We start from the raw sequence: 14750 nt of genomic DNA on the forward strand, positions 1-14750 counted from the left end.
CATTTCAGAAGAGGAGGCAGGGAAGGTTTTAAGAGCCAGAGGATCAGGGAATTTGCTGTGAGGCTATGTCTCCTGGAAATTTCAGAAGCTGAGGGTGGAAGAAATAGTCTTCCCCAGAGAAGAGCCTACCAATTGGTTATCCAGTACCATATAGTCAGTCCTGAAAACACACACACACAAGTAACATTGTACATACTGAGCATGTTGTATTTACATATTTAGGGGTGTGTGTGTGTGTGTGTGTGTGTGTGTGTGTGTGTGTGTGTGTGTAACAACAATTAATGAAAAAGAGGCTGTGAGTTTGAAGGAAAACAAGGAAGGCTATATGGGAGGGTTTGGATGGAGAAAAGGGAAGGGGAAAATGATGCCATTATATTATAACCTCAAAAAAATAAAAGAAATAATTAAAAAAGAAATCTTTGTTTCAGTTGTCTATAGGAAAGAATTTTTTTATCAACTTCTCCAAAATTAAATCAATTGCTTTTCATAAATATTTTCTAAAATAGAACATGGGAGCCAATGATTTTTATAGCCAGATATTGAAAAAAAAAATAAAGATTCTCTAGTATTTTAAATATAGAAGACTAACAATACCTAAATATTCCAGTCTTAACTTTTTTTTGTTGTTAGTTTTGTTTTTTGGGTCATACTATGTATTCCTGGCAGGCTTGGAACTTGCTGTGTAGACCAGGCTGGCCTCAAACTCACAGAGCCCCTTCTGCCTCTGCCTATGCTGAGGTTTTGACCTAGTAAATTGTTGGGAGAAGGCAGTGGGAAATCAGACTTACCTTAGTAAATTTGTTTGTATAAATCTATTTCAGCATGATTTCTGTCTCTGATGGTAAGAGTGTTCTTCTCCTATATAGAAAGACAGTACTTTTCTCTTCTGGCCAGCTTCAGGTTGAAAGGGAAGGGCAGGAGGCCCTTTCTGTATCTGCTGTTTCCTCCAGTACTTTCAGCTTAAAATAATCAAGATGTGAACATGGCATGTCCTGAACTCATTCACAGGACGTGATTATCTTGTCTAACCTTTTTACGTTTGAGGGGGAGTCTGTCGAGGACCACCCCTGACCTTTTGAAGGGTTCTTGGGTGGAGGAGAGAGGAATGAGGAAATGACAGAAAGAAAGATAGTGACAAGGTGAAAGACAGAGACACAGGATAGCTTTGGGAGGCCCCTGGGTCAATACCTAGCTGCCTTGAGACTTTATTCAAAAGGGCTTTTTAAACAATGCCAAGAGGAGAGGCAAAAGCCCTTGCAAGATCAAAGCATAATGTTCAGCCAAGTGTAGACCCTTCAGAACACTTGGTAACCACGCCCATGGTCAAATCATCCCATTATGCAGCCCTCCTGGGTAAAGCAAGCTCAGACTCTCTGACCTTGAGCAAGGCCTTAACAGAGAGCCTCTATGGGTTCCCACATGCATTTTACTTAGTCTTTTACTTTTAAATTTTATGCCATTATTTAAATAACGTTTGGCTTGCTTTGTGATTTACTTCATCTACTACGTTTTTAAGGAGGTCCAGGAGAGGAGGAAGAAGGAGAGGGAGGGTGAGAGAGAAAGAAAGAGGGAGAGGAAGAGGGAGAGAAGGGGTGCTAAGCTATTAAGTCACTTTAGGCAAGAGGTTTATTAACCTCATTCACACACACACACACACACACACACACACACACACAAAACCACAGCTGTCACCTTAAAGGGAATAAAAGATCATTTATTCTGGAGCCATTTTCAGTGGCCATGGCCTGATAACACAGATAAAGGTTACCCCAAATTTTAAGTTGAGGAGGAGTGTCAGGAGACAAAGCCCAAAAGATAATAAATCAAAAATATTTCAAAGACAAAGAAAGCCAAGACAAACAAACAAACAAACAAAAAAACGAGAAAACAAACAGCGTTTAAAGTTCCAATTTTTAGCAAAATCCAAAATGCCTTTAGAGATCTGAAAGCAAGCAAGCAAGCCAAACCAAACTAAGTTTCTAAACCAAGCTGCTTTCAAAGCAAACAAATGAACTAGATACCTTAAACCAAGAACTTTGAAAGTAAACTAAAAAGGTTTATGTTCTATTGGGATCCTTAATTTACTAGCTCAGAATAAACAAGTGGACTGTTGACCAAAGCAGGAGAAGCCCATGAGCCGCAGAAAGCACTCACTAACCACCCACCTGAGGAAATAACACCAAGGAGCTCAGACTCAACAGTTCCAGGCAGGGAACTGGCTTTCACTCAGGTCCTTCCTCTGGTGAAAAATGGATTATTTTCAGAGTCCCACATTTTGGCATCAAAAACTTTTGAAGTACTAAACACAGCTCTCATCTTAAAGGGAATAAGAGATAGTTTATTCTGGAGCCATTGTGAATGACTGTGGCCTGGGAACATAGACTTAGGTTATCCCAAATTCCATGTTCCAACATGGAAGTGGTTTTATGAAGTTTTATAGTTTTACAGACCAAAGAAAGTCATAAATCAAGACATATTTAAAATACATTGGTGGGGACATCAGAGAGGTAGTTATAGCAAGATGGAGGAAGCTTTTCTGTAGGCTGCAAATGATGTCTGATGACATTCTTAGCTTTTGGGATGGTGAAAGCAAGTGGTCTACTAAGTTAATAGATTTCAAAAGGTTTTTTTTTCCCTTTTTTAAAAAATCTATTAGTCATAGGATGTTAGTTCTACCACTCTACAGATGGATAAGGAATGACTACTGATGGTCTTGAAGGCAGCCCAAGATAAGGTAGTTAGTCTCTGGACCAGCAACATTCCGAACTCTCAGCATCAGTACAGTTTTAACCAGCCAGTCTTTGCAGACACAGCTTCTTTCCAGGAATTCTTCACAACACCAACATCATGGCAGAAGTCTGAAGTTAAGCCTCAATGTCTCACCAACACCATCCCACTCCCCAAAAGGCAAAATTTTTGTTGTTGTTGTTTTTATTTTTATTTATTTATATTTTTTAGGGTTACTTAGGAGGATGGGCAGGGAGGTGCTACACCACCAGGGAATAAGTAGAGGTTCCTTTGCATTACCAAGTTAGATTGAAAGACTATTTGCCCTGAGGTTTGGGCTGGGAGACAAGTGCTTGGAAAGTCCAGAGTATACTTTTAGAAAAATGTTCAGATGAAGAATTTCACAGAAGAGTTGGCCTGGTTAATATGTACCATGTGTCATTTGTAGGACTAATTAATATTGACCTGTGAGGTGTGATAATAATTTGGCTGCCTCTGACCCCTGGGCTGTATGAGGGCAAGGTGAGTTCTTGTCAGCTCCCTGTGTTTAGGGCCTCAGTAGCTGGAAGTTGTGCTTCTCTGCCTATGTAATACTCTTGTTTCCAATGATTCAGTGTATAAATTATTTAAAAATTCTGTGAGTTCGAGGCCAGCCTGGGCTACCAAGTGAGTTCCAGGAAAAGGCGCAAAGCTACACAGAGAAACCCTGTCTCGAAAAACCAAAAAAAAAAAAAAAATGATATGTATTTAGTTCGAGGCCAGCCTGGGCTACCAAGTGAGCTCCAGGAAAGGCGCAAAGCTACACAGAGAAACCCTGTCTCGAAAAACCGAAAAATAAATAAATAAATAAAATATTCCTTGAAAAAGATAAAGGTCTTATAGTCAAATACATTTAGGAAATGGTGCATATTGTATTTTGCTCTAACAGAGTGTTAATATACACAAGCTCAATGTATATTGGCATTTTAAAGGTTCTGAGAGGCCTAGAAGAAAAAAAATGGGTAGTTTTAATATAACATTTCCTAACTCTCTTTTTATTTGAGGACTCCTGTTTATCTCCCAAGCTATGAACACAAAGATGTGTTTCTCCCTCACTCATTACCTGTATTCATACTTAAGAGCGATAAGTCATATCAGTCATAAATTAGCATGGTTCAGTAGTTAGTGCATTTTTTCTACAGAGATAGAAAGGGAGTACAGTATAAATATACATGGCCTAGAGGTTACCAATAAGGGTTTTTAAACAATGGAGAATTTTTTGTAGGGCCTGCTTGTGGTTATCCATAGGTTATACAATTAAAGTAATAGGCCCTCTGTTTATTGTGATGATCTGCCTAACCCTACCCCTGCCAAATAACCACTATTAACAAATTTGGAGAGAATTTTCACAAATATATTTATAACATAAAAGTGAAGTTTGTTTGTGTATGCATGTACACATGTATGCATTTCTTTAATTTCATTCATTTTTATTGTTTTGTTTTTTGAGAGAGAGTCATATAACCCAAGCTATCCATGAACCCCCAATCCTCCTTCCTCTACATTCCAAGTTCGGGAAATCCAGATGTGCACTACAATACGAAGTCACCCTTATTTATTAATTTAAATAGAGATCTTTACTTTAAAAATTATTATTTTTGCTGGGCGGCAGTGGCACATGTCTTTAATCTCAGCACTCTGGAGGCAGAGCCAGGCAGATCTCTGTGAGTTCAAGGCCAGCCTGGTCTATAGAGTGAGATCCAGGACAGGCACCAAAACTACACAGAGAAACCCTGTCTTGAAAAACCAAATATTATATATATATATAATTTTATGTGTGTAAGTATTTTCTCTATATGTGTGTTAGTGCACTGAATGCATGTCTGGTGCCTGTGGAAGTGGAAGAAGGCATGGAATATGCTAAACTGGAGTTACAAATGGTTGTAAGCTGCCATGTGGCCCTGGGAATCCAATCCAGGTCCTCTACAAGAACAGCAAGTGCTCTTAGCCACTGAGCCATCTTTCTAGCCCACTCCCTTATTTTTAACACTTATGAGATCCTACTGTGCATACTAGTCTACAGCTTATTTTTATATTTAATAATACATTGTAGCTATATTTCCATTTTAACATCATTAAAGTTCCCTCTGATTGTATTTCTCATCATCTTAAATAATTTTATAATTCAAGAGTAAAATAATTTATTTCAGTGTGACTCCAAATAGCAAAAATTTAGTCTATTTCCCATTCTTTGTGTGAATAAACATGAATTTGCTTAGCTTTTTATTTATTAATTTGAAAATATGTTTAAGGATGATTTTTAAATGTCAAATTGCTTGTGCTTAGGGTCAGGTATTTGTGCTTAGAAATTTTGCTAGATATAATTAAATTGTCATCTAAAAAGGCAGTACCAATTTAATTCCAGGAAATCTTTTTTTTTTTTTTTTTGGTTTTTCGAGACAGGGTTTCTCTGTGTAGCTTTGCGCTTTTCCTGGATCTCACTCTGTAGACCAGGCTGGCCTCGAACTCACAGAGATCCACCTGGCTCTGCCTCCCGAGTGCTGGGACTAAAGGCATGCGCCACCACTGCCCGGCCCAGGAAATCTTTTATGTTATTTAACAAGTATTTTCCCCCTACATTTTCTAAAACCTAGAATAAGGAAGTTTTATACTGATTGTTTATATTGTTGTTTCAGAACAATGAGATGGTGGAGCTACAGAGAATACGAATGAAAGATGAAATCCGAGAATATAAATTCCGGGAGACCAGACTCCTTCAGGACTATACAGAACTGGAAGAAGAAAATATTACGTTACAGAAACTAGTGTCCACATTAAAACAGAACCAGGTGAGGCTTAAGAAGATTTTCTTAAAAAGTTATACCACAGATGGGTCTACATTTTCTAATAAATGAGGTTCACTCTTCTCTTTATTCCTTTTTTTCCTAAAATACTTAGTTTTACAATTTTATGCATGTGTATGAGCACAAACAGGGGTGCAGGTGCTTGTGGGGGCTACAGGCTTTGAATCTCCCTGGAGTCTGGGTTAGAGGTACTTGTGAGACACCTGACATGGGTGCTGACAATTGAGATCATGTGCTCTGGAAGAGCAGCATGTGCTCTGGAAGAGCAGCATGTGCTCTTTAACTGCTGAGCCATCTCATCAGCCCTATACTTTATTTCTTAAGAAAGAACTTGTCAGATCTTTTTATACTCCTTTAATTTGTTCACTGGAATTTCTCAATCTTCCTATGTCAGCTAAAATTTATAAGAAAGAAATGTAAGTAGTATAGTTTACAATGCAGTTTTATTAAGTAAGAAGAATGCTAATTTGTTTTAGTAGTAAGTCAGATGTATTATGATAAATTTAACTTAGCAACTTCTTGTTGTTGTTGGGTGTACTAACTTGTTTTATATAGCATCCTTAAGATCTTTCTGTAGAATGAATCTTAAAAGGTCTTATTAATAAAAACAAACCCAGAGTCAGGTATTGAGGTGAATGCTGGAAGATCAGAGAAGCAGAACAAGCCACAGCTAACCTCACCTCTCCACTTCCTCAGCTGATCCTGTTTCCTCAGACTGGAATCCTCTGAGTCCTCACCCGAATGGATCTCAGCTGAACTTCTGCTCAAAAGTCTAAAAGCTTAAAAAGCCTCTAGTTTCTGGTTTTCAAACCTTATATACCTTTCTGCTTCCTGCCATCACTTCCTGGGATTAAAGGTGTGAGTCACCATGCCTGGCTGTTTCCAATGTGGCCTTGAACTCACAGAGATCCAGATGGATCTCTGCCTCCAGAATGCTAGGATTAAAGGCGTGTGCTGCCACTGCCTAAACCTATGTTTAATATAGTGGCTGTTCTGTTCTCTGACCCCCAGATAAGTTTATTGGGGTACACAATATATCAACCACATCTTCCTATAAAAACTTGTCTGCTTTCCTCCCCTTCCCCTTCCCCCTTCCCTTCTCTGTCCCCTTCCCTTCCCTTCCCTTCCCCCTTTCCTTCCCTCCCTCCCCTCCCCTTCCTTTTTCTCCTCTCTGCCCCTTCCTCTTTCTCTCATCTCTTTTCTCTCTCCTCTCCTCCCTTTCCTTCCTGTCTTTTTCTTTGTTTTCTTCCCCTTTCTTTCATCTCTCCTCCTCCTGTCTGTCTCTTCCTTTCATTTTAAATACTTGATTTCTTTTTTAGCTGTAACCTTATTATAAAAATCCATTGTAATTTACGTTTTCTTCCTGTAACGAGGCTTGGATGGTGTCTTAGTTCCTTTTTGTTGCTGTAATAAAACACCCTGGCAAAAAAAAACTTTGGGAGAAAGGATCTATTTTGGTTTACAGTTGCTGGGGAGGTAGTCCATCATGGTGGGGAATGCAGGTAGCAAGCAGGAAAGGCATGGCAACAGGAACAAAAAGTTGGATGGTCATATTACATGGGAAACAGAGAAGTGATCAGGTAGTGGACCTGGGCTATAAGTCCTCAAGGCCTACCTTCAGTTACCAACTTCCACTAGCAAGACTCTACTTCCTAAAATTTCCACCACCTTCCCAAACAGCACCACTAGGTGGGAGTCATGTATTCAAATATATGAGCCTACAGGGGACATTTCACATTCAAACCACAACATTCTGCTTCTAGCCTCTCTAGGATCATGGGCATTTCTTGGTGCAAAATATATTTAGTGTAACTAAATCCTACAGCTTCATGTCTGCCATCTGGGGCTTGTGATGAAAGTGGCTGGGCCCCGTTCCTCCGGCTCTGCCCTCTGCAGTACATACAGCCTTTGTCTTAGGTAGGCTTCATACCACACCTACAGCTTTCCTTGGCAGATGTCTCATGATTCTGGTATCTCCAATATTTTGTGTCTCCACTACAACTTAGGATTCACTTTCACAGCTTCACACAATGGATTCCCAGGGCCTACTTTCAGGAACTTTACCCATGCCACATGCTGCCTGTTCTCAAAAGTCTTTGAAACTGTGGAAGAAGACTTCATGATCCTTTCTTATCTCTCATGCCCGCAAAACTAGTCACTAGTAAGTTCTGCTGCCACCTTGAGCTGGAGCCTGGTTTGCTCATATCACAGTTATCAGATTCTATGTGCTCAACCTAGGTAAATATTTCCCTAAGTAATTGCTTACCAGGAACTGGAAATTACATGGACATCGGAGCTTAGGTTTTCTTCTTTTGAAAGAGACATATTTTTAATACCTTTCTACCCCAGTTATTACTCTTTATCACCTAAGACCTACATAAAAATAGTAATAACCATTAAACATGTAGAATTGTGTCCTGCCTGGATATTCACAAACAAAGCACATGAGTCCATTATATTTTAATTCAGCTAAAATATCACATGAATGACATCCTGCATAGATTCTTTGTTTCCCTCTGAACTATCATTCGCCAACCCACCATTATCTGCATTTCTCTCTTTATTTGACTTTCCAAAATCCTACCAGAACAACCCATCAAACTTTGTTTTTCACTATTCCAGAGCTTTTCTAGCCCAAAGTCCCAAATTCTTCCACATTCTTCCACAAACCAGTTCCTAATGCTTAAGAACCTCATGGTCAGGTTTATCACAACAATGATTTTACTTCTTGGTACCAATTTCTGTCTTAGCTACTTTCTTATTGCTGTGATTAAAATACTATGAAAAAGGCAACTTACTGGAGAAAAGTTTCATTTTGTCTTTTGGTGCTTGGAGGTAACAGTCCCTTATGATCGGAAAGGCATGGTTGCAGATAGAAAAGGTATAGAGGCAAGAACATGAATCTGGCCAGGTTATAAAGCCTTAAGTTCTCTCCCTAGTAACTGATGTTTTCCAGTGAGATCCCATCTCCCAAAGGTTCCATAACCTTTCCAAACAGCACCACCAGCTGGTGACTAAGTGTTCAAACGCATAAATATTTCACATTCAAACCACAATAGATGGTTTTGTTTTCCTAACTGGTTTGCATTTTGAGTTTTTACAATTATTGCTAGTTGTATTCTTGAGTCTGTAATATGATAATTCACTTATAAATCAATTATTTGTGCCAGTAATTCAGCAAAGGTGAACTAAAAGTTCAAATTCTTTCAGAGGGGCTTGCTCAAAAACAAGGTCTAGGTCTATTCTAGTTTAAATCTGTTATAATCACTCAGTCAGGTCTATCAACCATGTACCAAACTGTAGGGTGGTGAACATTCTTTAAAGAATTAATACTCTCCTCATCCCCATATGTAACTAAATACTCTTAGAAACAGCTTTTATTCATGAATCGTCCATAGTGTGTTCCCTGTGCCATTAGTCTAGTGACCTTCTATAACACTGAATGCTGTTGTTCCCTTCTGTAGCAGGAATCTTAGAGAGTCTTATTAATAAAATCAAACCCGAGGCCAGTTATTGGGGTCAATGCTGGTAGATCAGAGAGACAGAACAAGCCACAGCTATCTCACCTTGCCAGTTTCTTAGCTGGTCCTGTTTCCTCAGACTGGAAGCCTCTAAGTCCTCCTCCAGAATGGGTCTCAGCTGAATTGCTGCTTGAAAGCCTGACTGCTTAACCAGCCAAATGCTTAACCAGCCAAATGCTGCTAGTTTCTGGTCCTCACGCCTTAGAAACCTTTCTGCTTTCTACCATCACTCCCTGGGATTAAAGGCTGCTTTCTGGGATTAAAGGCGTGAGTCACCATGCCTGGCTGTTTCCAATGTGGCCTTGAACTCACAGAGATCCAGAGGGATTTCTGTCTCTAGAATGCTAGGATTAAAGGCGTGAGTGCCACCATTTTCTAGCCTCTGTATCTAGTGGCTGTCTGTTCTCTGACCCCAGATAAGTTTATTAAGGTACACAATATTTTGGGGAACACAATACCACCACACCCTTCTTCCATTTTATTTACAATTTTCAACTGTACAAGTCTGATCCTACTAGAGATTACATTTTTCACTTTCTTTACAGCAAAATGTTATATGTATATGAGGAAAAACAATGTGGGCAACTTTGAGGGGTCCTTAAAGGGAGAGGATATATCCTTTCCTTCATTCCACTGGGGACACAGTCAAGATGGCAAAGCCCTCCTGGATTGTGTGGACTGTAGTAGGAGGTTATGTAGCAAGAGAGAGGCCTGGTTCACAGAGGATCTCATGGAGCTGAGATTGCAAGCTTGCCTTGGCTATCCATTCCCATTCTGTTACACAGGGTAAAGTCCTTCTATCTTAACTAAGGCATTTTCAATTAGGTCTTGTTTATTTCAGCCAAATCTACATCTGAACTAAACTGGTACTTCAACATTTTTACAATAAAAAAATTACATTAAGGTTATGAAAATGGTAGAGAAATATTATATGAAAGCAATGATGGTCTATGATCCCTGATTCAATTTAAACAATAAAAATACAAATAAATATAAAACTAAATGTACAGTTTATATTAGTATCTAGTAAGATAATGTCTAGTACTTGTTCTAGTTTTTTTTTCAAAGTAGTTATCTATTAAGCAAATGCTTATTGAAGAGCAGAATTTGGTTTTAAACATTGTGGAGGAGCATTGATATACTAAGGGATATCTAGGAGAATAAAAAGGCACTTATTTATTTTTTTATTGAGACAGGGGCTCAATATGTAACCCTGACTGGCCTGGAAACTTACTATGTAGTCCATGCTGGCCTCAAACTCACAGATATCTACTTGTACCTGCCTCCAGAGTTCTGGGATTAAAGACATATAGCACCATGTGTGCCCCAGATAACATGTTTTTAAAAGGTGGCATATGGTTAGTACCATGGAAGAATCTCCAGGAAGGCATACCAGCTCAGAGACACTGTAATCTATAGTTCCTATGACCAAAGGTTGTTTGAGTAGACTCCCTATTATAATTCAAAAGAATATTACATCACTAACAGTATAGATACTCATTATTTGGGGTTAATTTTTTTGGCATTTTTTTATCTTACTCTCAATGATGTTTTATTGAAATTTTGGTCTTATTGTGATCTTTTAAACAAATGTTTGTGTGTATATTAAAACTGTGTTTTATTAATGAAATAAAACATTGGCAGTAAAAATTTTTTTTTTGGGTGTTACATATTCAAAAATTTGAAAAAATGTTACCAAAATATTTTATTGTTGTTTATTAGAAAAACAATAGATCCTAATAAATAATGTATCCTTTTTTCCACTAGATCCTAAAAAATGTCCTAATATAATAGATACCTTTTCATTTCTGCTAGATGTTAAATTATATATTTTTATTTTTAAAATATAGCTAGTTGTATATATAGATATGTGTATGAGTGTATGTGTTTATATCTGTGTAACTTTTGTGTACCATAAGAATATAGTATGTACTTTTTATTATTTATTTTATAGACTGTTTATACTTAAATGATTAAGTCCATTAGAGTGTTTAATGGAAATTTTTGTAAGGCCCAAATTTTAGTTTTATGAATCTTTTTTAACCTAATTTAGGTTGAATATGAAGGCTTAAAGCATGAAATTAAGCGATTTGAAGAAGAAACAGTGCTACTGAACAGCCAGCTGGAAGATGCCATTCGACTAAAAGAGATTGCAGAGCATCAGTTGGAAGAAGCCCTTGAGACACTAAAAAATGAAAGAGAACAAAAAAACAACCTGAGGAAGGAGCTGTCCCAGTACATCAACCTTAGTGATAACCACATCAGCATCTCAGTAGATGGGCTCAAGTTTGCTGAGGATGGGAGTGAGCCAAACAATGATGACAAGATGAATGGGCATATCCATGGGCCTCTTGGGAAACTGAATGGAGACTATCGTACTTCCACATCAAGGAAAGGAGAATCCCTACACCCCGTGTCTGATTTATTCAGTGAACTGAACATTTCAGAAATTCAGAAACTGAAGCAGCAGCTCATGCAGGTAAGAGCTTCATTTAAATCTACAAGAATGAATTCCATGTTGATGGTATGCAGTGTGCTATAGGACTTCTGGTTCTCAGATTTTTCTTCCTGATTAATTTTTTCACATATTGATTCTTCAGCTAGAAAATTTAGAAGTATGATATTTTAGAAAGACATGACAGAAAGAATGTTGAAAAGAACTTTCTCATTTGCGTCACTTGAGAAATGAGTTGGGAATAGCTCAGTAGTAGAGAACTTACAAGTACTGGGTCCTGAATTCAATCTGCAGCATCATAAGAAAGGAAAATTTTCAACTTACAAATTACATTGCAGTGTGGTCTATGAAAAGAAAAATCATTCATATATTGCTGAATGATAAAAGAATTCAAAATATTATATACAAGTAACATGACAGAAAATACAGCTTTTAGGTTAATGATTGCATTCCCTAGGAACATTCTTAGCTTTAAAGACACAAAGGACTTCCTAAATAGAAAGTAGCCAAGATTCCATATGTTTATAAATACAAAACAAATGTAAATATGAAAACAAAGTGTTCCAACTTAAATGAGTCCTTAAAATTTTAATATCTTCCAAGCAAAAGTCCTGTGAAGAGTCTGTGTCTTCAACCTTATCTAACCATGCTGTGGTTTTCTTAATTTAGATCTTTGCCTTCCCAATACACCTTAATCAAATGCCAATGGAAATGCTGTCTGCTCAATGGCAGCATCACCTTTGCCTCAAGGGTTATTCACACTATATATTTGGCTCAAGTAGATTTACAGAGCCAGGAATCTGGTTTAATAAACTTATTAGGTGATTCAATTTGAGGCTTGATCTTCAATCTCAGTCTCATCCCCCCATGGTTCTTTGTGTATAACTAGTAATTAAAAGTTGCTAACACTCTGTAAATGACTTATTTTTATAGAAAACATAATTCTGCTAGCACAGAAATAGTGGCTGAAAAATAGCATAAATAAATAGGAGGTTAGAGAGTCAATGAAGTTACTTGGTTAGAAAATTTGCTTCTGCCGGGCGGCGGTGGCGCACGCCTTTAATCCCAGCACTAGGGAGGCAGAGGCAGGTGGATCTCTGTGAGTTTGAGGCTAGCTTGGTCTACAAAGTGAGTTCCAGGAAAGGTGCAAAGCTACACAGAGAAACCCTGTCTCGAAACCACCCCCCCCCAAAAAAAAGAAAATTTGCTTCTAATACATCAAGAGTTTATATAGCCAGTATTTTACATGCTCATTTCTTGTGGCTGCTAAAATAAAATTTGTTTTTGCAATGTTTAATTTGAATCAAGATTGAAGAGTATGGCCATTGGAAGAAAATGAACTTCATGTAGATTTTAATATAATCACGAAGTCCAGTTCTGTGTGGCTAATACTTTTCTATATCTTATTGCTTGCTTTCTATCAAAACAATGAGGTTGATAGAAAACATTTTTTTCAAAAAATTTTAGATAGTTAAACATTAATATAAATTTTCCTACAAATTAAAAATTATTTTTTCTTAAGTATAATGCTGAGGGCTTTAGAATAAAGTTTGTGCATTGAGCCTCTTTGTTTCTTCATTTTTGTTGTTGCAGAGTGTAAGAGGGGTTTTAATGAATAAAAAAGCTCAGTAATTTTAGTTAGCTCATCTGTTGGGGGAAGCTCAGAACAATTCTCACATTTATCTTTAAATATATTTAAGTTGGATAAATGCAAATGACTAAAAATGATTAGTAATTTAATACAAAGAATGATGGAGGACAAATATGTTCTCTCCAAGAGAGTGATTTTAAACAGTGTCAGTTGTGCTTTGGGATGAGTGAATTCCTCACTGTCTGAGCCTAAATCACAAGGTACAAGAGACTTAGCACTTCTGATTTCAGTCCATTAAATGTCAGTTATATCTCCTCAGTAGCAGTGATGACCCAAAATGTCCCATAGATTTTTCTTCCTTCCGATTATGAAACTCTGATGGCTAAGAGGATTAAGTTCAGAGAGATTTACAGTATAGTATGATGACTGTAGTTAACAACAATCACTGGGCATGGTGGAGCATGTTGGGTTCATGGTGTGTGTGTGTGTGTGTGTGTGTGTGTGTGTGTGTGTGTGTGTGTGTACTTGTTACTTGTCTTTATTGGTGTCTGATCATTTTTTTTCTGAAAACACAGAAACTTATAAAGATAGCATATATACTTGTATTAACACAAGTATGGAATGTGCAGTGTGCACAAGTCAGCTAAAGATGATTTTTTGTTCTGTGTTTGAGCAGATAAAAGGCATATTTCAACTTTATAAGTCCATTTGGACTATATAACCAAACCTCTAGCCATGCCACATGAAAGGATGGCATGTAGTAATAAGTCATGAGGATTCTGTAGCCAACAAGATTTATCATGTTTCATCCATTCTCAGAGCTGTTCTATGTAGAGGGATCAACATATATATCACCTGTTCTATATAGTCTTCTTTCTTTCTTTCTTTCTTTCTTTCTTTCTTTCTTTCTTTCTTTCTTTCTTTCTTTCTTTCTTTCATCTGTAGCCAAGATTTTCAGGAGTTCTCCCCCAAGCAAATCTGATCTTCGTTAATTTTGAAGAGAACCATAGCTTTTTGTTTCCTGTACAAACAAAGGCATAATTTCTCCCCCAAAATATGTAGGTTTGTTTAATTTAGCAGTTTCTATAATCTATGTATCTCAACAGCATTTTTTTTGTACATTAGCATTTAAAAAATTCAAAGTCAGCAAAGCACTATACAGGATCCTGTATCTAGAGAGTTTTCTCTCTGGGTCCCGCCAAGCCCCGGCAGTCCGACAGCCCACTTATAAAATAAACACACAGACACTTATATTATTTAAACTGTTTGGCCTAATGGCTCAGGCTTCTAGCTATCTAGTTCTTACATCATAAATTAATCCATTTCTATAAATCTATACCTTGCCACGTGGCTCATGGCTTACTGGCATCTTCACATGCTGCTTGTCATGGCTGTGGCTGGCAGTGTCTCCCTCCGCCTTCCTGTTCTCTCCATTCTCCTCTCTGTTAGTCCCACCTATACTTCCTGCCTGGCCACTGGCCAATAAATAAAACAATAAATCAGTTTTATTTATTGACCAATCAGAGCAACACATTTGACATACAGACCATCCCACAGCAGGATCCAGATGTCCTCTGTATTTCCCATCCTTACATGGCTTATTTTTTTTTCTT

At 37.7% G+C, this 14750-nt stretch overlaps 1 protein-coding gene across 1 annotated transcript in view; it reads left to right on the forward strand.

Annotated features, from left to right (window-relative positions):
- The window catches only part of Bicd1 (BICD cargo adaptor 1), a 109665-nt gene that overhangs the window by 51083 nt on the left and 43832 nt on the right, over nucleotides 1-14750 (forward strand). Inside the window, exons 3-4 of the mRNA XM_059257183.1 lie at nucleotides 5403-5555; nucleotides 11145-11570. Coding sequence (XP_059113166.1) covers nucleotides 5403-5555; nucleotides 11145-11570 — 579 coding nt within the window. The remainder of the gene's footprint in view (nucleotides 1-5402; nucleotides 5556-11144; nucleotides 11571-14750) is intronic.

The sequence above is a fragment of the Peromyscus eremicus genome, chromosome 3 (genome assembly GCF_949786415.1).
Source record: "Peromyscus eremicus chromosome 3, PerEre_H2_v1, whole genome shotgun sequence".
Classification (NCBI taxonomy): domain Eukaryota; kingdom Metazoa; phylum Chordata; class Mammalia; order Rodentia; family Cricetidae; genus Peromyscus; species Peromyscus eremicus.